Here is a 23,067-nt window from a genome sequence, read left to right on the forward strand (position 1 = left end):
GATAGACAAGATGAAAAGGCAGAGGGCTATGTACCAGATGAAGGAACAAGATAAAACCCCAGAAAAACAACTAAATGAGGTGGAGTTAGGCAACCTTCCAGAAAAAGAATTCAGAATAATGATAGTGAAGATGATCCAGGACCTCGGAAAAGAATGGAGGCAAAGATCGAGAAGATGCAAGAAATGTTTAACAAAGACCTAGAAGAATTAAAGAACAAACAAACAGAGATGAACAATACAATAACTGAAATGAAAACTACACTAGAAGGAATCAATAGCAGAATAACTGAGGCAGAAGAACGGATAAGTGACCTGGAAGACAGAATGTTGGAATTCACTGCCGCAAAACAAAATAAAGAAAAAAGAACAAAAAGAAATGAAGACAGCCTAAGAGACGTCTGGGACAACATTAAACACAACAATATTCGCATTATAGGGGCCCCAGAAGGAGAAGAGAGAGAGAAAGGACCCGAGAAAATATTTGAAGAGATTATAGTTGAAAACTTCCCTAACATGGGAAAGGAAATAGCCACCCAAGTCCAGGAAGCACAGAGAGTCCATACAGGATAAACCCAAGGAGAAACACGCCGAGTCACATAGTACTCAAATTAGCAAAAATTAAAGACAAAGAAAAATTATTGAATGCAGCAAGGGAAAAACGACAAATAACACAAGGGAACTCCCGTAAGGTTAACAGCTGATTCCTCAGCAGAAACTCTGCAAGCCAGAAGGGAGTGGCATGACATATTTAAAGCGATGAAGGGGAAGAACCTACAATCAAGATTACTCTACCTTGCAAGGATCTCATTCAGATTCGATGGAGAAATCAAAAGCTTTACAGACAAGTAAAAGCTAAGAGAATTCAGCACCACCAAACCAGCTCTACAACAAATGCTAAAAGAACTTCTCTAAGTGGGAAACACAAGAGAAGAAAAGGACCTACAAAAACAAACCCAAAACAATTAAGAAAATGGTAATAGGAACATACATATTGATAATTACCTTAAATGTGATGGAATAAATGCTCCAACCAAAAGACACAGGCTTGCTGAATGGATACAAAAACAAGACCCATATATATGCTGTCTACAAGAGACCCACTTCAGACCTAGGGACACATACACACTGAAAGTGAGGGGATGGAAAAAGATATTCCATGCAAATGCAAATCAAAAGAAAGCTGGAGTAGCAATACTCATATCAGATAAAATGGACTTTAAAATAAAGAATGTTACAAGAGACAAGGAAGGACACTACATAATGATCAAGGGATCAATCCAAGAAGAAGATATAACAATTATAAATATATGTGCACCCAACATAGGAGCACCTCAATACATAAGGCAACTGCTAACAGCTATAAAAGAGGAAATTGACAGTAACACAACAATAGTGGGGGACTTTAACACCTCACTTACACCAATGGACAGATCATCCAAACAGAAAATTGATAAGGAAACATAAGCTTTAAATGACACAATAGACCAGATAGATTTAATTAATATTTATAGGATATTCCATCCAAAAACAGCAGATTAAACTTTCTTCTCAAGTGTGCATGGAACATTCTCCAGGATAGATCACATCTTGGGTCACAAATCAAGCCTCAGTAAATTTAATAAAATTGAAATCGTATCAACCATCTTCTCTGACCACAATGCTATGAGATTAGAAATCAATTACAGGGAAAAAAACCGTAAAAAACACAAACACACGGAGGCTAAACAATACGTTACTAAATAACCAAGAGATCACTGAAGAAATCAAAGAGGAAATGAAAAAATACCTAGAGACAAATGACAATGAAAACACGACGATCCAAAACCTATGGGATACAGCATAAGCAGTTCTAAGAGGGAAGTTCATAGCTATCCAAGCCTACCTCAAGAAACAAGAAAAATCTCAAATAAACAACCTAACCTTACACCTAAAGGAACTAGAGAAAGAAGAACAAACAAAACCCAAAGTTACCAGAAGGAAAGAAATCATAAAGATCAGAACAGAAATAAATGAAACAGAAACAAAGAAAACAATAGCAAAGATCAATAAAACTAAAAGCTGGTTCTTTGAGAAGATAAACAAAATGGATAAACCATCAGCCAGACTCATCACGAAAAAGAGGGAGAGGACTCAAATCAATAAAATTAGAAATGAAAAAGGAGAAGTTACAACAGACACCACAGAAATACAAAGCGCCCTAAGAGACTACTACAAGCAACTCTATGCCAATAAAATGGACAACCTGGAAGAAATGGACAAATTCTTAGAAAGGTATAACCTTCCAAGACTGAACCAGGAAGAAAGAGAAAATATGAACACACCAACCACAAATAATGAAATTGAAACTGTGATTAAAAATCTTCCAACAAACAAAAGTCCAGGACCAGACGGCTTCACAGGCGAATTCTATCAAATGTTTAGAGAAGAGGTAACACCCCTCCTTCTCAAACTCTTCCAAAAAATTGCAGAGGAAGGAACATTCCCAAACTCATTCTATGAGGCAACCATCACCTTGATACCAAAACCAGACAAAGATACTACAAAAAAAGAAAATTACAGACCAGTTATCACAGATGAATATAGATGCAAAAATCCTCAACAAAATACTAGCAAACAGAATCCAACAACACATTAAAAGGATCACACACCATGATCAAGTGGGATATATCCCAGGGATGCAAGGATTCTTCAATATACGCAAATCAATCAATGTGATACACCATATTTAAAAATTGAAGAATAAAAACCATATGATCATTGCAATAGATGCAGAAAAAGCTTCTGACAAAATTCAACACCCCTTTATGATAAAAACTCTTCAGAAAGTGGGCATAGAGGGAACCTACCTCAACATAATAAAGGCCATATACGACAAACCCACAGCAAACATCATTCTCAATGGTGAAAAACTGAAAGCATTTCCTCTAAGATCAGGAACAAGACAGGATGTCCAGTCTCACCACCATTATTCAACATAGTTTTGGAAGTCCTAGTCACGGCAATCAGAGAAGAAAAAGAAATAAAAGGAATCCAAATTGGAAAAGAAGAAGTAAAACTGTCACTGTTTGCAGATGACATGATACTATACATAGAGAATCCTAAAGATGCCCCCAGAAAACTACTAGAGCTAATCTATGAATTTGGTAAAGTTTCAGGATACAAAATTAATGCACAGAAATCTCTTGCATTCCTATACACTAATGATGAAAAATCTGAAAGAGAAATTAAGGAAACACTCCCATTTACCACTGCAACAAAAAGAATAGAATACTTAGGAATAAGCCTACCTAGGGAGACAAAATACCTGTATGCAGAAAACTATAAGACACTGATGAAAGAAATTAAAGATGATACAAACAGATGAAGAGATATACCATGTTCTTGGATTGGAAGAATCAACATTGTGAAAATGACTATACTACCCAAAGCAATCTACAGATTCAATGTAATCCCTATCAAATTAGCAATGGCATTTTTTACAGAACTAGAACAAAAAATCTTAAAATTTGTATGGAGACACAAAAGACCCCGAATAGCCAAAGCAGTCTTGAAGGAAAAAAACAGAGCCGGAGGAATCAGACTCCCTGACTTCAGACTATACTACAAAGCTACAGTAATCAAGACAATATGGTACTGGCACAAAAACAGAAATATAGATTAATGGAACAGGATAGAAAGCCCAGAGATAAACCCACGCACCTATGGCCAACTAATCTATGACAAAGGAGGCAAGGATATACAATGGAGAAAAGACAGTCTCTTCAATAAGTGGTGCTGGGAAAACTGGACAGCTACATGTAAAAGAATGAAATTAGAACACTCCCTAACACCATACACAAAAATAAACTCTAAATGGATTAGAGACCTAAATGTAAGACCAGACAGTATAAAACTCTTAGAGGAAAACATAGGAAGAACACTCTTTGACATAAATCACAGCAAGATCTTTTTTGATCCACCTCCTTGAGTAATGGAAATAAAAACAAAAATAAACAAATGGGACCTAATGAAATTTAAAAGCTTTTGCACAGCAAAGGAAACCATAAACAAGACCAAAATACAACCCTCAGAATGGGAGAAAAGATTTGCAAAAGAATCAACAGACAAAGGATTAATCTCCAAAATATATAAACAGCTCATGCAGCTCAATATTAAAAAAACAAACAACCCAATCCAAAAATGGGCATTAATAGACATTTCTCCAAAGAAGACATACAGGTGGCCAAGAAGCACATGAAAAGCTGCTCAACATCACTAATTATTAGAGAAATGCAAATCAAAACTACAATGAGGTATCAGCTCACACCAGTTAGATGGGCATCATCAGAAAATCTACAAACAACAAATGCTGGAGAGGGTGTGGAGAAAAGGGAACCCTCCTGCATTGTTGGTGGGAATGTAAATTGATTCAGCCACTATGGAGAACAGTATGGAGGTTCCTTAAAAAACTAAAAATAGAATTACCATATGACCCAGCAATCCCACTACTAGGCATATACCCAGAGAAAACCATAATTCAAAAAGACACATGCACCCCAGTGTTCACTGCAGCACTATTTACAATAGCCAGGTCATGGAAGCAACCTAAATGCCCATCGACAGAGGAATGCATAAAGAAGATGTGGTACATATATACAATGGAATATTACTCAGCCATAAAAAGGAACGAAACTGGGTCATTTGTAGAGACGTGGATGAATCTAGAGACTGTTATACACAGTGAAGTAAGTCAGAAAGAGAAAAACAAATATCGTATATTAACACATATATGTGGAACCTAGAAAAATGGTGCAGATGAACCGGTTTGCAGGGCAGAAATTGAGACACAGATGTAGAGAACAAACGTATGGACACCAAGCGGGGAAAGCAGCAGGGGGTTGGGGGTGGTGGTGGTGGGATGAATTGGGAGATTGGGATTGACCTATATACACTAATATGTATAAAATGGATAACTAATAAGAACCTGCTGTATAAAAAATTACTAGATATTGTGAAGACTAGTTTGTAAAGGGCAGGGGCAGAAGCAACAAGATTATAGCAAGATTCTAACAATGATGGAGAGAAGGAGATGAATTCAGGACATATTTTAGATGCAGAGCTCACAGGACTTGCTGATGAATTAGATACACGGTGTGAATCAGTGAGACAAGGGAAAGGGAGGAAGGATGTTTCCCAGGTTTTTAGCCTGAACAAGCAGAAGCCATCATATCCCAGGACGGGAAACAGTACTGGGAGAGAAATGGATTGTTGGGGGGCAGCAGTGGTAATTCGAGACATCTATTTGAGCCATGGGAGCTTTGTATGGCTATTAGGCATCCAAGTGGAGATGTCAAGTAGGCTGTTGGATAAATGAGTCTGGAGTGCTGGATATAAATTTAGGACTTGCTGACATTTACATAGTATTTAAGCCCTGGGACTGGATGACATCACTGGACAGAGAATGTGGAACGAGAAGGGGGCCAAGGACTAAGCCCTAGGAAGTTCTAACATTTAGAGGTCAAGCAGAAGACGGAGAAGGAAAAACCAGGGAGGATGAAGGGAAACGAGAAGAGTGTGGTGTCCTAGAAGTGCAACTCAAGTAAAACAGGGTAACCTGAAAGGGCGGGGGGGTAGGGCAGGATGAGAGTGGGGGCAGGGGAAGCCCATTTAGACAGAGAGGTTAGGGAAGGCCTCGCAGAGGAGATGACATTGGATCTAAGTGAAATTTTAATGAAATGAGTGAATCATTGTGAAAAGCCAGGGTAAAACATTCCAGGCAGTGGGAACAGCAAATGCAAAGGCCCTGTGGCAGGTTAAGCCCTTCTAATTCTAGTAACATAGATCAGGTCCAGTGTGGCTGGGGCATGAAGAGCGTTAGGAGGGGCGGGGCCAGGTTATACAGGGCCCTGTAAGTCACGGTGAGGAATTTGATACTCTGAGCGCTAGAAAAGCTGAGTAATGCAACTCGGTCTACCTATTTTAAAGATCGTTTGGTTTGCTTCGGGAAGAATGCATTGCAGCAGGATCAGAATGGAATCAGGGGATCAAGCTGTTGGGATAATCCAAGGTCTCCACTCCCACCCTCACCCCGACCTCATCCCCAGCACTCAGCACTCTCCAACAGGGGCGAAACAGAGTTGGGGTCACAGAGCTTTGGGTGACTCAGAATCTCAGAGATTGACTGGGGCAACCAGGGGTGTCCATGGAGTTGGGGTGAAGGGTGGAGGAGCCCGCCACCGGAACCCGGGGAATCGGACGGTGCTCACCCTCCGCTGATCGGACGGTGCTCACCCTCCGCTGCCCTCTCGCGTTCTCCACCTGGGACGCGGCCGGGCGCGGCTCCCCAGGCGCGGCAGCGAGAGGGTTAAACCATGAGGGATGGGGAGAGGCGGAGACCAAGAGCTTCGTGCTGCCGCGCCGAGCCCCGCCGGGCCGAGCGCAGCCCGAGCCGAGCCGAGCCGAGCCGAGCCGAGCATCTCCCGCCGCCGCCGCCCCGCGCCCAGGGCGCCCGCCCCCACCCTCTACAGCACCCCGCTGCCCTCAGAACCCCCCGACCATGCCCAGTGCCCCACACGCTCCCGCGACCCCCCAGCCCGGCGCAGCCCCGAGCTCCCGCAGCCGTCGCGCCGCCGCGCCAGGCATGCAGGTGAGCGAGAGGGACCCCCCCGCCCCCGCCCGAGGGAGCCCGGCCCTGCCCTCCCCGACTCCGAGCCTTTCTCCCCCCGCCCCGCCCGACGCGGTCCCTCGCCCGGCTCGAGCCTCCAGCCCATAAGCGCGCCTTCCCAACCACGCTTTCCTTCGCTCCGCGGGTCCCGACTCCATCCTGCCCTCCTGGCGCAGCGGTCGCCGTCCCCGCCGCTGCCTTCCTCCCGCCTTGGGCTCAGCCCCCGGCTCCTTGCATCCTCCTGCCTCGGCTTCCCTTTCTGCTCTCGGCGCTCCCGCCCGAGGAGACCCCTTGCCTACCTCCTGGTCCTCGTCCCCCGCCCCCCTTATCGCTTTCCAGCCCTGTCCAGGGAGCGTGGGCCTGTGGGAGGGGTGGGCTCGCGGCCGCGCTGGGGATGGGGCCCGGTTCTCCCAGCCCGAGGCTCCCGCCCCACCCCCAGCTCGTCTCCTGCGCACAACAGGTCGGTGAGGAGCGAGGGGAGGGTGGGGTGGCGCGCCAGCCAGGGGACTTGGGGCTTCCTGGAGGGGGTGACTAAGGGGTGCGGGGTCCGGGGACTGGAGATGACGTTGGTTGGGGAGGGGGGATGCACAGGCGGAGAGGCGAGCGGGTCCTGGAGTCAGCTGGCCACAGACGTCCCTGGGAGCCCCTTTCCCCTCCCCCGGCTCACACGCCTTCCTCTGTCCCTGCAGCTTCGTTCTTTTCCCGGTTCCGTCTCCCTTCTTCCCACCAGGCCCCCATCCCTGCCTCTCTCCGTAGCTCCGTATCCCTTTCCGTTGGAAGAAACAATTTCCATCTCCTCCATCTTTGCTGTTCCCGTTTTCCGTGCCCCGTCCCCTCCTTGTCTCATTTTGTTCTCGGTACCATGTTCTCTCCTTTCCCGCTTCCGTCCTCCCATCCCTGGTCCCCTCCACCCCACTTCTCCCTTCCCCTTCCACGATCCCCGCTTCCCATCCTGCCTGGACCTTTCCTTCCTCCTCCTCCTGCCCTTCCTCCTTCTTCCCGGCTCCTGTGACCGCTTCACCCTCTCAGCTTCCCTCCCTGACCTTTACTCTCAGCCTCAGCATCCTCCAGCTGCCGATCTCCTCTGCGCCCCCCAGTCCATTCTTTCAGGACTAGCCGCCTTCATCTGCTTCCTCTTCACCTTTCTCTTCCCTTCTCACGCCTCACCAGCCTTCCCCCTCTCAGGCCATCATCGCTTCCCATCTCTCCCCACAGCCCACTTCCCCAGTCCCTTCCCCAGACTCACCCACCTTACTCCCCTGTTATTCTCTGAGAGTGCTTAATGTCCAGATTTAGACCCAGAATCCAGAGGACACCAAGTGTCATATCCTCCTTCACTGGGGAGCCTGCTGCCACCGCCTGGATCCACCACCCTCAGCTCTGAGAACGTGTCCTCCTCTTTCAAAACCATCCATCCCGATTCTCCCAGGACTCTTTACCCAGGAGAGCTACCTTTGAGGGGGTGGCCTCTCCCCAACTCCACCTCCCCTCAGAGGGCACCTGTGCATTTGGACGATCGAACATTGAGCAAATATTATATTCTGTAGTTTTTCTCCCGCCCACCTCTCTCTTTCTCTCTTTCCTTCCATCCCTCCATCTCCTCTTCCCCTGCTCCTGAAGATGAGATCCTGGGGCCATTCAATCCTAAGAGAAATGCCTCAGACAACAAGTGGGGTGGGCAGGCTGGGATGCTCCCCCTGTGCAACCACACACGTTCACACACTCACTCAGATTGACTTCCTCTTCCCTCCCCCACTCAGACTCCCTCCCTCCCTGGGTAGGTGCTCAAGGAATCACAAGGTTCTTGGCTCTAAATTAAGATCTAAGAAAAGCTAGGAGCTGTGGGCAGAGGAAGTGAGACGGAAGGAAGCCAGAGAAGTGAGAGTAGACCCTGGGGTGGGGAGGTAACAGGGGTCTGGGAAGTTGTGTAGATAGGGGCTGGGGGCTAGACAGGGGACTGTTCCGGGGGTTCCCCTCCCCGCTCCCCACCCGCCCGCCGCAAGAGGATGCTAGCAGCCATGTGTCCTGAGTGGCAGCAGCATAGCTGGCAGCCACAGCTGGGAGGGGAGTTGGAAGTGAGCTGGTGGATGAATGAGCCGGGGAGGTATTCAGGCCAGGGTTGGGGTGTGACAACCCCTCTCTCCCCCAGTAAAGGCTGAAAATCCGGGTCATCTCGGAGGAAGATCTCGGACATGGAGTCCAGAATGTGGTAAGTCTGGCCCAGCAGGGGAAGCTTGGAAGCCACTTTCCCTCCTAGGCCCACCCGGGGCCTTCCATCCTGAGGGCTAGACCCTAGGAAGATGGGAAATGAGACCAGTCTTCCCAAGGCCCACCTACTTTTTGCACAGAGTCTTGGAGGGAGGCGGTCTGTCCTCTGCACACATAAGCCCAAGATGGCCTCGGTTTCACCCGCGCTCTCTCTCCCTTCCCGCAGGCCTGCACTGCTGCTGTCCCATCTCCTCCCTCTCTGGCCACTGCTGTTGCTGCCCCTCCCACCGCCTGCTCAAGGTTCCTCCTCCTCCCCTCGGACCCCACCAGCCCCAGCCCGGCCCCCCTGTGCCCGGGGAGGGCCCTCAGCCCCACGCCACGTGTGCGTGTGGGAGCGGGCACCTCCACCAAGCCGTTCCCCGCGGGTCCCAAGATCACGTCGGCAAGTCCTGCCGGGCACCTCGCCCCCGGCCACCCCATCAGGCTTTGAAGAGGGGCCGCCCTCATCCCAGTACCCCTGGGCTATTGTGTGGGGTCCTACAGTGTCTCGAGAGGATGGGGGGGACCCCAACTCTGCCAATCCTGGATTTCTGCCCCTGGACTATGGTTTTGCAGCCCCGCATGGGCTGGCCACCCCACACCCCAACTCAGACTCCATGCGGGGTGATGGAGATGGGCTTAGCCTTGGAGAAGCACCTGCCACCCTGCGGCCAGTCCTGTTCGGGGGCCGCGGGGAAGGTGAGTGGGAGTTGGGGAGGTTGGTAGGGATTTGGGGGTGGGGAGGCTGGCGGAAGACTCTAAAGAAAGCAGCAGAGGTCCTGCCTGTTAGCTCCTTCCACAAATGTGTCGGGGACTAACGCTGGCACAGGAGGCCGAGTTCAAGATGCATGTGAGCCTCAGAGGAGCTCAGGTCCACTGGAGAAGACAGAGGTGTAAACACTCGGGGATGAGTCAACGTAATAAATGGAGGCGCGCACGGCACGTTTTTAGGCAGAGAGAGAAGGGAGAGACTACTTCTGCCCGGGGATCAGGACACCCTCCAAGAATTGACATTTAAGCTGGACCTTGGAAACAGTGGGAGTATTCCAGGCAGAGGAAATGAACGAGCCCTTCAGGGTGACATCTCGGCTCAGGGAGCGCTGAGACGGGGCCAGTGGTCTGGGGGTGGGGCCGGGGTGGAGATGGACGTTTCCAGCCCCTAGTTTCTGTGCAGTCTCTCTGGCCTTGGAACTTCCTCCTCATCCCATATATACAGAAGATTTGGGGAAGTGGAGAAAAAGGATTTGGGAGGAAAAGAGCTGAAAACTCTGGGGAAAGCCGATGATAAAAATAAAGTGGGGAGGCTCCAGAGAAGCAGAAAGAGTTGGGCAATGTGGCTTCAGACGGCAACACTCCAACCCCACCCCCAGCCTCTCTCGGCTCCCCCCACCTCGGGCCTCCCTAAAAATTTCTCCCTACCCCAAGCAGGTGTGGACCCTCAGCTCTATGTCACAATTACCATCTCTGTCATCATTGTTCTCGTGGCCACTGGCATCATCTTCAAGTTCTGGTAAGCTGGGGTGGGGGGAGGAGATGCTGGCATTCCCATCAATGTTTGGCTACATTTGGCTGGAAGGAGGGAAGGAGCCAGGGCGGCAGTTTTGCTGGCGGTGGGATAGGAAGTGGTGGATTAAGGCAAGACTTTGGGAAAAGGTAGGAAGGATTCGGGTGGGGGAAGCTCTGAGAAATGAGTGCAGATTCCTTCTGGGGAAATACGAGGGTGATGGGAGAGGCGGGGAGTCATTTGTGTGCACGGGGGCTTTGGTGGCCACCCCTTGTCCCCATATCCTCCATGACCCATTCTGCAGAGCCCCTTCTTAAGGCTGCCTGGGGAGGAGGGAGAAAAATCCGAGCTTCCTTTGCACACACTTAATATCGGGTCGTGCGGTCCTTCCCACTTTACTGCAAGAATCATTAGACTGAGGTGTCCAGGTCATTAGCTGACTTTGAACTAGAACTAAACCTGCCAGGCGCCTGCTGCGGAGGGAAATGGCTCTGCTGGGTATGGGTGGGGGAGAGGCGGTTCTGGGGGACTGTGTGTCTGGGGGGAGGAGCTACTCATTCTGTGGATCTGAACCAGGCGAGAGGGTGGTTTAGATTCCCGAGCCCCCTGGCGGGGAGAGGAAGTGGTTTTATGGACGCGGTTTCAGGACACGGGGCTTAGGGACCTGTTAGAGGCTGGTTTCTCTGCTGTAGGATGTTGTGGGTGCCTGAGGGAGGCTAGGGGCGACCAGCGGTGGAAGCCCAGGTTGGGGGCTTCCTGAGTGTGTGAGAACCTCTTTCCTTCCGGGGCACCAGCTGGGACCGCAGCCAGAAGCGGCGCAGGCCCTCTGGGCAGCAAGGTGCCCTGAGGCAGGAGGAGAGCCAGCAGCCCTTGACAGACCTGTCCCCAGCCGGGGTCACTGTGCTGGGGGCCTTCGGGGACTCGCCCACCCCCACCCCTGACCACGAGGAGCCCCGAGGGGGACCCCGGCCTGGGATGCCCCAGCCCAAGGGGGCTCCAGCCTTCCAGCTGAACCGGTGAGGGCAGGGCAGAGGGCTGGGAGGGTGGGCAGGGGAGGCACCTGGGGCTGCGATGGTGGGATTGGGGCGCTCCCTCCCGGGTGGGTGGAAAGGAGGCAGACCTGCCCCCCCACCCCGGGAGACTGGACCCCTCCTCTCCGGGGGCACCCTTCCATCTCCCGCTGTCTGTGGATCTGCGTCCTGTTCTCATGCTGCCATTTAACTCCAACTCTGCCCTCTTAACCTTGATCCCTTTTATTTCTTGGACTGCCCTCTCGATTCTGGCCTGCCTCTTGGTTCCTGACGGTGCCCTTTCCCTTTTCCTCTCAGGATTCCCTTGGTGAATCTGTGATCCCCCCCAAGCCTGGGCTGCCACCAAGCAGGGGGCCAAGGGGCCGGCACAGCCCCCATCCCGCTGAGGGCAGGGCGGCCGTGGGCGCCTCGGAACACTCGCTAGCCCGCGGGTGAGCGCACCTGCTCAGCCTCCTTTAGGTGGGGGCCTCACATATCTGTGGCTTTTGGCCCCCGGCCCCGCCCTGGCACACTCACATGAGAGCCTTGCACACTCGCCTCTCCCCTCACGAGCCACTGCACACACTCACGCTCTTGTACGGCCAGTCTCCCTAGCCACGTCTCTCCCCTCCGCGGATCCCTCACGTCCTCCCTTTCGTCTCACACTGTTCCCTTTGTCTTCTCCCACGTCCCACCCATTGCTCAGTGGCCCATCACTCAGAGGTCAGTGGGTGACTCCCGTGGACTCTCGTGTGCATGTCCCGGCCCTGCGCTGTGGCGTCGTGTGTCCTGCTCACATTCTCGCCTCATGAACACCCACTGATTGAGTTTCTGTGGCCCCTGCATGCTGCCCCGGAGGTGGGTGGGAGGTGAGCTGGGGGCTCCGTGCGCCTCCGTCTGTCACGGTCCCATCCCGCTCCGCTCATGTGTTTCGCTGTCTCCCCCATCCCGCTCCGAGGGCACGAGCACTTGTTACCCTGAGGGCTCCCTGGGGGAATGGGAGTACTGAGGGCGCAAACTCCTACCCCCTCCACTGCTAAATTCTGTTGTCTGGGAGATGGCTTTTGGGGAGCCACCTGCTGCACTACATGAGAAAGGGGCTCCCATTTGCCCTCCCCTGCCTCCCAAGTCCTTCTGTCTCGTCTGTCCTGGCTGTCTGTGTGTGTCACTCTGGAATTCAGAGCCCCCTGAGCCAGTCCTCCACTTCCCGGCCTCCCTGAGGGCCTCCCTAACTCCACCTAGGCTGCCAGGGACCGGAGCCAGCTGGTTCAAGGCCATCGGGAGTTCTGCCTCCCAATCCGACCCTCCCTTCCTCCCTCCTTGGCTCCTCCACTCTCCCTCCTTTTGCACCGCCCCCCCCCTCAGGTTTGTCCTGACTTCTCATGGCTTTCCCACCTTCCTTCCTACTTCCCTCTCTTACCTGGCTCCTATGCTGTGATATATATTTTTGTATTATCTCTTTCTTCTTGTGGTGATAATCTTGAATTCTTGTGGGTTGTAAGTTTCAAAATTTTCAAATAAAGCCTTTGCAAGATACCTGAGTCCCCTGGTTCTGCCTTATGAGCCCCACAGAGAGGAGAGGAGGAGGGGCGATGGGCAGCTAAGAGGGAAGAAAAGAAGGATGGGGGGGTGCGGATAACCCCTCCCGACCCGATGTGACCTGGCCTGCTCTGACCCGGGGTTGGGATTCGGGGGCTTTGACTTGGGATGGAATGGAAGGAAGAGACACTGAAGGGGGCAGTCTTGACAAGGAGCAGCCGGAGCAAGAGAGAAACCGGAAGAGTGGCTTGTTAATTGCTAGAGAAGGTCAAGGGAGACCACGAAAAAGGAGGCAGAAGAAAAGGGAAACACGTAGAAGCACAGGCGATGGCGCAACCAAGAAAAGGAAGAGGAGAGCGCTGATAGACACGTGGAGGTCGAAGGGCAAAAGGAGAAGAAAAGATGGAGCAACGGGCAAGCGATGAGAGGGTCCGCAGGAAAGAGGCTGGCTGCCCTGCTTGCTTTATTTGCAGCCTTGCCCCGTCACCCGCCCCCGCCCACAGCTGCCCCCAGAAGCCCCGCGGTTAGCTCTCATTAGCTTTCCCTGCTCTGCCCGCGGGCGTGCAATCGAGGGGTGCGTTTGGAGGAGGGAATGCAGGATGCCCAGCTGGGATCAGTCACCTCTGAGCCCCCAGTTCTAGGTCTGGCTCTCGAAACAGCCTTGCAAAAACCCACACGGCAGCCTCTCAGCTGTTGCTAGTTTCTGTTGCCATGGTAACCGCCCAGGTCCCATTTCTCCCCCCACCCCCATCTGTGCCCCACTTGCTCCCTGGAAATGGGGGTGCTCCAGGGAGGAGAGGAGACGGTCACGTGCAAGAGGGGGGCTGCCCTGGCCTGTGTTGGCCTCCATGTATTTATTTTTGCAGTTAGAATCGGGAATGTCTATGTATCTGTAGGTGGGTGCTTTAGGGGTTGGGGCGCTTTACTGTGTACTCAAGTGAAGTGTGGCTGAGTCCACGAAGCACACAACAGTGAGCGAGGTGGAGGGAGTGTATTTCTCAGGATCAGAGCAGTTTGTGGGTTCGGGTCATAAGACTCCCTAAGAAAAAGAAGAAAGAAGCAGATCCGGGCCAAGGAGTGATGAACCAGCTAAAAGCAGAGGTGCAAGGCAAACATGCTGCTGAGGCGAGCTCAGAGTCAACCCAGTGGGACCTGAAGAGACCCCAGCCTGGAGCTGGTGGAAGGGAGAGGGCTGGATGAGACCTGAGGGTGCAGGAAGAGGTGCTGCTGGGATGGGCTGGGGGCAGTGAGGGAAGGACCTGAGGAGGAGGAAGGGGAGGAGGGGGAGGAGGAGGAGGAGGAGGAGGAGGAGGGGGAGGAGGGGAGGAGGAGGGGGAGGAGATTGACGGGAGAGGAAGCCTTATTACCCTTTCCCTTCCTTCCCCACAGGAATCTAGTCCTTGTCAGGTGGGGGTTGGGGGGAAGAGGAGGCGCAGAAGGGGAAGAGCTGAAGTGCCCAGACAGCACATGTCTCTTCACCTTCCTCTTCAGAGGGACAGTGTGACCCCAAGGCTCATCCATATGCAAAAGGCACACATGAAGGTCCCTAATGAAGAGGGAATTAGTTATCACCTGATTAGACTGCTGTTTCTCTAAATTTAAATAAATTAAAATATACCAGCAAGACACAGGAAATTCTTACCTGTTCCTTCTCCCTAAATGCCCTCCTTCCCCATGGAAAGTCAGATGGCAGGGAGAGACAGAGGAGAAAGATGTCCGAGTCTCCTGAGTTGTCCTAAAGGAACGATCCCAAACTAAATCCCATTGTTATGCTAAGCAGGAAGAGTCAGGAGGCCCTGGGGAAGGATCCTAACTTTATCTCATGTAGTGTTGAAACTGAAACTATGGGGCCTCGGGAGGTCCTCAGAAGGCTCCAAGTGGCAAAGCAGTCACTGCTTAGTCACAGACCAAGAACACAAACGGTGGCCATACTACCCCTTTGCTTCTTGGAGGCCACCCATCACTACTGGGACCAGCATCTCTCATCTCTATGCTTTCTTTGCCTCCTGAGCTGTGCATCAAATGACTAAGCCAGGCTTCTCTTAAGCATTTTTCTGGAATGATTACCATTGTGGCTCAGACCAAACCAGGGAGTGGGGAAGCCCCCAGGAGGAGGGATCTCCCAGGCAGAGCTCAGGGTGTGGAAGTGATTCAAGATGGAAACAGTGTGCCAGCTGGAAAACCCCAGGCTAAAATTAACAGCCCTCCTCCCCCTACGCCCCACATTTATCTCTCTAAAGCTTTTCTCTAAGGAGTTCAAAGCACTAAAACTTGCTTCTTATAGCAAGGGCAGCAGCAGGGTTGACAATTGGAGACACCGAGGCCCCGGGGGGTGCAGTTATTGTAAATAGGAGAAGAACAGAAAGAGAACCAGGACTTATAGTGATTACCATCATTTTGCTCCCACTTTTCTATCTCTGCCCCCAAAGTCAAGGTTTCTCAAATCATCGATCTCTAACCCATACAGCAACTACGTCTGGTCCCATCTGCGCCCTTAAGACCCTTATCCTATTGTGTCACTATTGGGTTGACACAGACAGGTTACAGAGTCCCAAAATGTGATAAAGAGAGCGGATGCTTTTAAAAAGATACAAATACATACCTTCTATTTAAACAGTTAATTGGAATTTTTATTTTTAGGTGTCTTTTGCTACTTCCTGGGGAAGCTGTGACCTTGGGAAAAATCACTTAAGTCTTCAGAGTCTTATGTTCATTATATGTAAAATTTGGCATTACAGTTATTCCTATCCGGGTTATTTTGATCTCTAAGCAAGGAACTATTACTGTTAATAGGAGGCACTTTGATTCTGTTTCACTCAAAATAGAGCTGAGCCCAGAGGGATTCTGGTCAGATCTGGGACAAGCTGGTGGCAGCATTCATTTACTCAAATAGCATGTATTTATTTAGCATCTACTGTGTGCTCAGCAAAGCAGTGGGAGGGTACCATGTATGAAACAGTTTCTCCCGAGTTGCTGACAAACTTGCTTAAGAGTCACATATATGAAATAGTTAAAACAGCCAAAAAAAAAAAAAAAAAAAAGATACGGACTAAATGCTGTGGAAATTCGGAGAACGAGACCGTTGGAGCAATCAAGGAAGGCTTCCTGAAAAAGTTCACATTAATTGTTCATTGATGCAACAAACGTTTACCAACTGCTTACTAAGTGCCAGGCTCTGAGGATACAGCAGCGAACAACTCAGAGTCCTTGCCCTCGTGGGGCCGATATTCCAGTGAGAAGAGGAGGACATCCAACATAGAATATAGAATCCAACATCCAATATAGAATCAGGTAGAGGTGAGTGCTATATGTAAAAGTAAAGCCGGGTGAGTAGGAGATAAAGATGTGGAAGAGGGCTACAAGAACTTAGAGACCAAAGCAAAGAGAGTAAGGGGTGTGGTTAGGCAGGGGTCGGATTCTGAGGCCTGGGAGGGGTTATTAGTCACGCTTTGGGCCTAAGGAGGGACCTCAGAAAACTACTGACACATCCTTTTCCTTTCTTTCATATTCAAATCATTGAGACATTCTTGAGAGTATGTAAGAAAAAAGAATGGTAACTCCCTACGTCTGCCTATCGCCCCTTGGGGGAAGGGAACCAGGACCCGACTTTTAAGAATCCATGCCGCCCCTCGTACCTTGATGCATAATTCATGAACCTGTCGCGTTTCCACCCGCCCACTTCCCCTAAAGTCCCTTCCGGAAGCCCGGAACCGCAGTCGTGAAGGTTCGGCTCCTGCCCTTAGCAGAACCCACCTTCACTTCCGCTGTGGCGTCACATCCCTGGAGGGTCTACCGCGTCCCCGGGCAGAAGCTACTTCCGCCCCTACTTGTCGTAACTTCCGCCCTGAGTATGCTTGAGCGCTAACCGCGCCGGATGTGCTCTAGCTGCTCCCGGAAGTGACTCGACCTTTGCATTTTCACCCCCCCTTTCCCCATTGCCGCCCCCCCAACATTGCTATTTCCCTCCCTCCCCCCTTTTCGTTTCCGGCGCTCCCGCCTTCTCTCAGCCGCGACTCAACTCCGAGCCAGTGGGGGGAGGGAGGGAGGGAGGGGGCGTGGAGGAATCGGGGTTCTCGGGAGCACGAGCTGCGGCACCACTTCCGGGTGAGTGTTAGGGGAGGGAGGGAGGGAGGGGGCCACCCACTGCCTAGCGCCCCCGCCCTGCGGGTGTCTCGCGCACGATCCGTGCGTGTGAGTGTGTGGGTCTGCCTCGCGCCTAAAGTGCGTGCCCGCGCGCTCGCCTGGCGCTATCCCCCTCCCCTCGTCCTCTCTGGGTCCTCCCACCGCACTCGGCTCCCTCCTTCCCAGCAAACGCCGCCCCTCCCGCTCTCTGGCTCCGGCTCTGGCGCCGCCGCAGCCGTCGCCGCCGGGTGAGTCTAGCGCCGCTGCAGCCGGCGCGCGCCGAGCTCTCTGCTCCTTCCCCCTCCCCTTTTCCTTGGGGGGGGCGGGGAAGGGGGGGTCCACGATGGGACTGTACGTGTGTCCGTCCCGGAACCGGAAGTGGTTGTGGAGGAGCGGGCGATGGGGAGGAATGGGGGGGTTTAGGGGGCGGGTGTCTGTCTGGTGGGTGGCAGAGTTCAGCTCCCTGGAGAGGAAGGAGGGGCGTCCTAAAGAAGGGTCTTAGAGGAAGGGGTGGTGGGCGACCTCAGGAGAAGGCGCCCAGGGGCTGTCTCAGGGCAGCGAAGGTGTTTGGGGGACAGCCGGGGTCTCCAGTAGCTAGACCACTGTGCAGGCTGAGGGAGGTACTTCTTGGCGCAGGGCCTTGGGTAGGCAGGGGCGAAGTCCTCGCGGCGGGGGGGGGGGGGGAGGCCAGAGGAAGTGCCTGGGCCTGAACTGGCACTGTGCCTGACACAAGGGCTTGTGCATCCCCCCCGGGTCCTCAGCTTTGCCTTCTGAGCCAATCCTTGGGAGGCAGGGACGCTTCTCTTCTTCCAGCTCTTCTGTTCTCTAACCATCCCCACACACCCCCGCCCCCGCCTCCGGTTACCTGCGGCCCCGGGGGGACCAAGAAGAAGCAGTGTCTGAGCCCAGGGGTGGACCCCACACACTGGTGGTAGAGTTCATCTTAGTTGCTGGGAATTGGATGTATTTCCCTTGTATCCACATAGGGGGTGGCCCTGCACTCCTGTTGTTCTATCCTTGTATCTTTGGATCGTTGGTCGGGGGTTCGCCTGCCTTCTGGACTGAGTGCCGATGGTCAAAGAATTTCTGAGGTTCTCCACAGTTCTCCGGTGGCTGCACCCTTACCGGCCCCTGTAACCCAGACAATTTGTTTACAGAAAGTTCAGGAGCCCTGGAAAGGACAAGGAATAAGACGACAGGAGGAAGAGAGAGAGAGGGTAAGACAATTTGGGGTTAATGGCTTTTCCAGTTTTGGGGGGCAAAGGGGTCATAATCAAATGGCCCTTTTGCGGACAGCGTGACAGAATTGTTCAAGTAATAGCAATTGTAATACTAGTGTTTGCTGTGGGAGAAAAATCAGCCTCTTCGTATTATCTCTTGAGGATACCCAGGAAGTTTTGTGCAGAAAGTTGGCACTGTACCCCATCACCTTCCATTCCCACCAGTCCTCAACAAGAATGAGTTGTGAAATGCTCAAGTGAACTCACTAAGCAGTGTTGCATTGTGTCCAAAGGAGAAACTTATTCTGCTTTGGAGATAAATGGGCCCTAGTTACCAGTGTAGCCTTTGTGGCATAGCTAATGGAATTGCTTTCCCGTGTTTGGAACAAGCAGAACTGAGTTTAGAGTGGAGTTTGTATCCTTAACGTTGCATCGGTGTTTGGAGTGGATCTGGTGAGTGATTAGAATCCGTAGTGTGATGTTATTTGAATTTGACATGGCAGGGTGAAGTTTGGGGGAAAAAACTGATTTGTGGGTAGTTTGAAGTAAAATGGATAAAACTGTATGGAGTAGACTTCAGAAGTAGCTCTGGAAGAATTCAGAATATGAGGTTTGATGGTGATTGAGTTTTAGGTTGCCTGAAAATGACAATATATCAACCCAACAGAGTTTGAGTTCAGAGCTTATAATCTTAGAGGTATCTTCTGAGAACCAATTCCAGGCTGGTTTATAAAATTTATTCCCCATAGGTTTCTGAGCCAAGTTGGTGATTAACTATTAGGTGCATATTCCCTCTTCTCCAGACTTTTTTTCTTTGTTTTTTTCTTTCCTGCCTCACAATGCGCAGATCCGTCAGTTAATAGTGGAACGGGCAGGGCACGGGGAACCGCTATGGCGTTCTTCCTGCAGGGTGCAGGTCCAGTGGTCCAGTGGTGCCCAGGGTAGAAGGTGCTGGCTCAGATTGCCAGCTTTGTGGTGGTAGTGGTCCTGTTGGTCTCTTTGGGCATGGTGTGATGGTCTTTCCCAATAGAATTGGGATAAACCTGTTCTCAGTTATTTTGTACTTGGGAGAGTTCACAGTAGCAAGTCCCCAGATCCTATTGGGATGGCCCTTCTTGAATGCCCTTAGGACCTGAGAAAAAGATTTGTTTCCTAACCGAGGAAGAATGGTCCTGTGTATCCTCACTTCAAGTCTTTAGCTAACATTGCAACCTTTCTGCAGTTGTGCATTCTGGAACAGTTTTTTTCAATAAAGTGTCTGAGATCCATGTGTCAAGTTCCTTCCTTTTTTCTTTTTCTTAATTAATTAATTTTTTTAGTTTTGACTGCGTTGGGTCTTCGTTGCTGCGTGCAGGCTTTCTCTAGTTGCGGCGAGCCGGGGCTACTCTTCGTTGCAGTGTGTGGGCTTCTCATTGTGGTGGCTTCTCTTGTTGCGGAGCACGGGCTCTAGGCACGCGGGCTTCAGTAGTTGTGGCTCGCGGGCTCTAGAGCGCAGGCTCAGTAGTTGTGGTGCACGGGCTTAGTTGCTCCGCAGCATGTGGGATCTTCCCAGACCGGGGCATGAACCCGCATCCCCTGCATTGGCAGGTGGATTCTTAAACACTGCGCCACCAGGGAAGCCCCTCAAGTTCTTTCTGCAGTTGAATTTGAGTTCATTGTTCTTTGCATCTCTCTTTCTTGTTAGTGCTTCTAGTTGGTGATTAGTAAGCTGGGGGTTATAAATCTAATACTTTTGGGTAGTTCCTTTATAATTATGTGGTCTCTGTGTAATTTCTACTAATTGTCACTAATAGTCCTCATCACATGGAAGTGTTTCTCTAACTCTCCTCAGGAGTACTTTGAGCATTTTATTCTTTTTCTTCTGTGTGTTGTCTCCATCTCAATTCCATGTGCCTTATGAATTTTTAGGGGTTTTATACTCTTCCATCCTCTACCCAGGTAGAAATTTAGGAGAGTCGTAAATTACTCAGAGTCATTTACTGATGTAGGGCGTAAACCTAGATTCTGGAAGCCTTCATTCCTCGGTCCATCCTCTGGCTACTAAATTGGGTTGGTGTATTTCATGATTTCCTAAAGGTTGGTTGTGTGAGCCAATGTTATTTTCTTGAGAAAAGAAAACCATGCTTTATTTTGGGAGGAAAAAATGTAAAAATTGTAAGTACCAGGAAAGAAGTGGTGGTCTTCAGCACTGCTACGAAAACTGCAATGCTGGAGGCAGTGATGTCTTTATCCCTGGATGGCTGGTAGCACTGGGGAAGGACGGACAGATGGACAAAGGTCTGGTGCAAGAGTTCAAGTCCTCCTATGTGTTTCATGGACGTAACTTAATATTGTCCTTTTTCTTCACCTTCTCAGTCTTCCAAGGTTTCTTTTGAGATTGGAAAAGGAGTATGTAGTTCCTGAACCTCTTGAAAGGAAAATGCTGTCCAACTTAATTATAGTAAATGTCCCTTCTTATTGGAGAGCAGCAGAGGCATGGTGCGGTAGTAAAGTTGGAATTAGAACCCAGATTTTCAATCTGCCAACATCATCTTTCCACCTACTGTGTTTTTCCTTCTTTCCTGAGCTTTGGGGCTATAATAGAAGCCTGCCTCTTCCTTCCCAGTCTAGGGTAAACCCCTTCTGGTTTGTTTTTAATATGTTGGCATAATCATCAAAACTGATGCTCTGTGGGGAGTTCCTTGGTGGCCTAGTGGTTAGGATTCGGTGTTGTCACTACCGTGGTCTGGGTTCTATCCCTGGTCGGGGAACTGACATCCCGCAAGATATGCGGCGCGGCCAAAATATAAAACAAACAAAAGAAAACTGGCGCTCTGTGTAGAGATGAAGTTTCCCTGTAATATCATTACTTTCTTCAGGTTTTAAGAATGTTCATATGTATGTACCTGGATGTCAGGATGGTTTGGTAGGCGTTCCTCCATGCGTGATAGAGAGTTGAAAGGAGAAGTGGTAAAACCACAGTTGGCAGGTATTTGAGTGAGCTGGTGCCAGGGCGCCCTGTGACACAACCCCAGGGGGCGCCATTTACATCACATTCTGGCCTCAGAGCAGTTGACCCTTTCTCTGGTGTCATCCTGCAGGCAGATATTGCTTCCAGTTGGGCAAGCAGGGCTCCCCGTGCACCCCCTTTTGGGCGGATGTATTTATCAGGAGCCCACAGACACGTTTATCATCTTGTCCTAGGAGCAGCTGTGGTTCTGATCTTCAGCTTTGTTCTTTTAAGAACCAAAGCAGACTGAGAGACTGGGTATCCAGGGAGGTGGGGGAGCCTTTTCTTCTATTTACCCCTTCCGGACAGTCTGACCTTTTAATTCAGACCCTATCATTCTAAAATCAGTTATTTTGGTGGCCAGGTGAGGTTTCACTGGATGTGGACAGAGAATATCATCTTTCACTGCGTTTTGCTGTCATTGAAAACTTCGTTTTTGGTGTTTGCTTTTTTTTTTGGCAACCATGCTGTGGCTTGTGGGATATTAGTTCCCTGACCAGGGATTGAACCTGGGCCCTTGGCAGTGAAAGTGTGGAGTCCTAACCACCGGACCACCAGGGGATTCCCTGAAAACTTCATTGTTGAAAGCATTTATTGAGAACTACCTGAAAAGTATATAGTCCATTTCTGGAAATAGTCTAAATTTTGATTTGTGAATCAAGCCCCAGCATCAGAGAGCACGTACTTAAGTTGGTCTCTTGTAGGACCCTTTTCTAGCTTGCTCTTTGGTCCTGGGTTCAGATCCTTATTCTGCTATTTACTGTTTGCCTCCAGTTTCCTCGTTTGAAAAATGGGTAACACAACATTATAAATCAACTATATTTCAGTAAAATGTTTTTTAAAGAGAAAGAAGAAAGAAAAATAGGGATTGCACTATCCTGCTTCATAAAATTGTTGTGGGATTAAATGGTGTGGTGGTTGTAAAGTGCTCAGAACAGTACCTTGAACACAGTGGGCTCTTAATAGGTGCTAAGGGTGGTGGTGATATTGTCCTCCAAGTCACTTCGTGCCCGTTTGTCACAACCTACAGGCCATGTTTGACTCAGAAGCTGCTTCCCCTGAGCCCCTGGCAGGACACTAAGAATGGATGTAGTTTGGGCCGGGAGAGGAGGCTTGTTCGCCAGGATCCTGAGGGCAGCCTTATTTTCAGGCTCTCAGTTCCTCCCTCCTAAATTCTCACATCCGTAATGCGTTTACTTCCTTGTCTCTTTAGGGGGATATCATGATTAGATCCTCCTTTCCTTTACTCTCCAGCCTGACTCTCTACTGCGTTTCCACCACAGCCGCCACCCTTGTCGATTTCATGCCTCTCAGCTAGAAGGTTAGAGGGACGGGGGCTGTGGGTCCCAGTTGGAGCCCTTGGCTTGGCTTTCAGGGTCCGTATGCGTAGGCTGCTGCCACTTGGTTCACCAAGTATGGAATTCCCTACTGGGTGATGGGTCCTGTGTTAGAGCTTGGGGGCAGTTCAGGATGTGGCCCCTGCCTCCCCCAAAGCCGGGCAAGATCGGGTCCCCTTACACTGTGATCTCGCTGTTTCTCAACGTCCATTGCCTACGGAGGGCCTGAGGCTCAAGGCCCTTTATAAAGCTGGCAGGGAACTGGGTGGCACCCCTGTGGAGAGTGTCTGGTTTTACTGTGTTTATAACTCGGGAAGCAGGATTTGTCTGTGCCTGACCCTCAGGGCATTTAAAGTTGAGTCTCATTTGTGTGAAGCTGTGGTAGCCACAGATTTGCTTGCTTTACTTTGCTACTTTTGGGGGAAAATAGGCTGAAATTCAGTTCTGCTTCCCTTT

The 23,067-nt window shown here is 50.5% G+C and overlaps 1 protein-coding gene across 1 annotated transcript; it reads left to right on the top strand.

Annotated features, from left to right (window-relative positions):
- Positions 1–8,835: 8,835 nt before the first annotated feature.
- On the top strand, positions 8,836–11,744 carry PIANP (PILR alpha associated neural protein; the record flags this gene model as incomplete). The annotated part of the gene is made up of 5 exons (XM_079714548.1): positions 8,836–8,852; positions 9,078–9,589; positions 10,319–10,400; positions 11,189–11,410; positions 11,723–11,744. 5 exons carry the CDS (start codon positions 8,836–8,838, stop codon positions 11,742–11,744), a joined length of 855 nt encoding a protein of 284 aa, XP_079570674.1.
- Between the last annotated feature and the right edge of the window lie 11,323 nt (positions 11,745–23,067).

This window comes from Hyperoodon ampullatus, assembly GCF_949752795.1.
Source record: "Hyperoodon ampullatus genome assembly, chromosome: 11".
NCBI lineage: Eukaryota > Metazoa > Chordata > Mammalia > Artiodactyla > Ziphiidae > Hyperoodon > Hyperoodon ampullatus.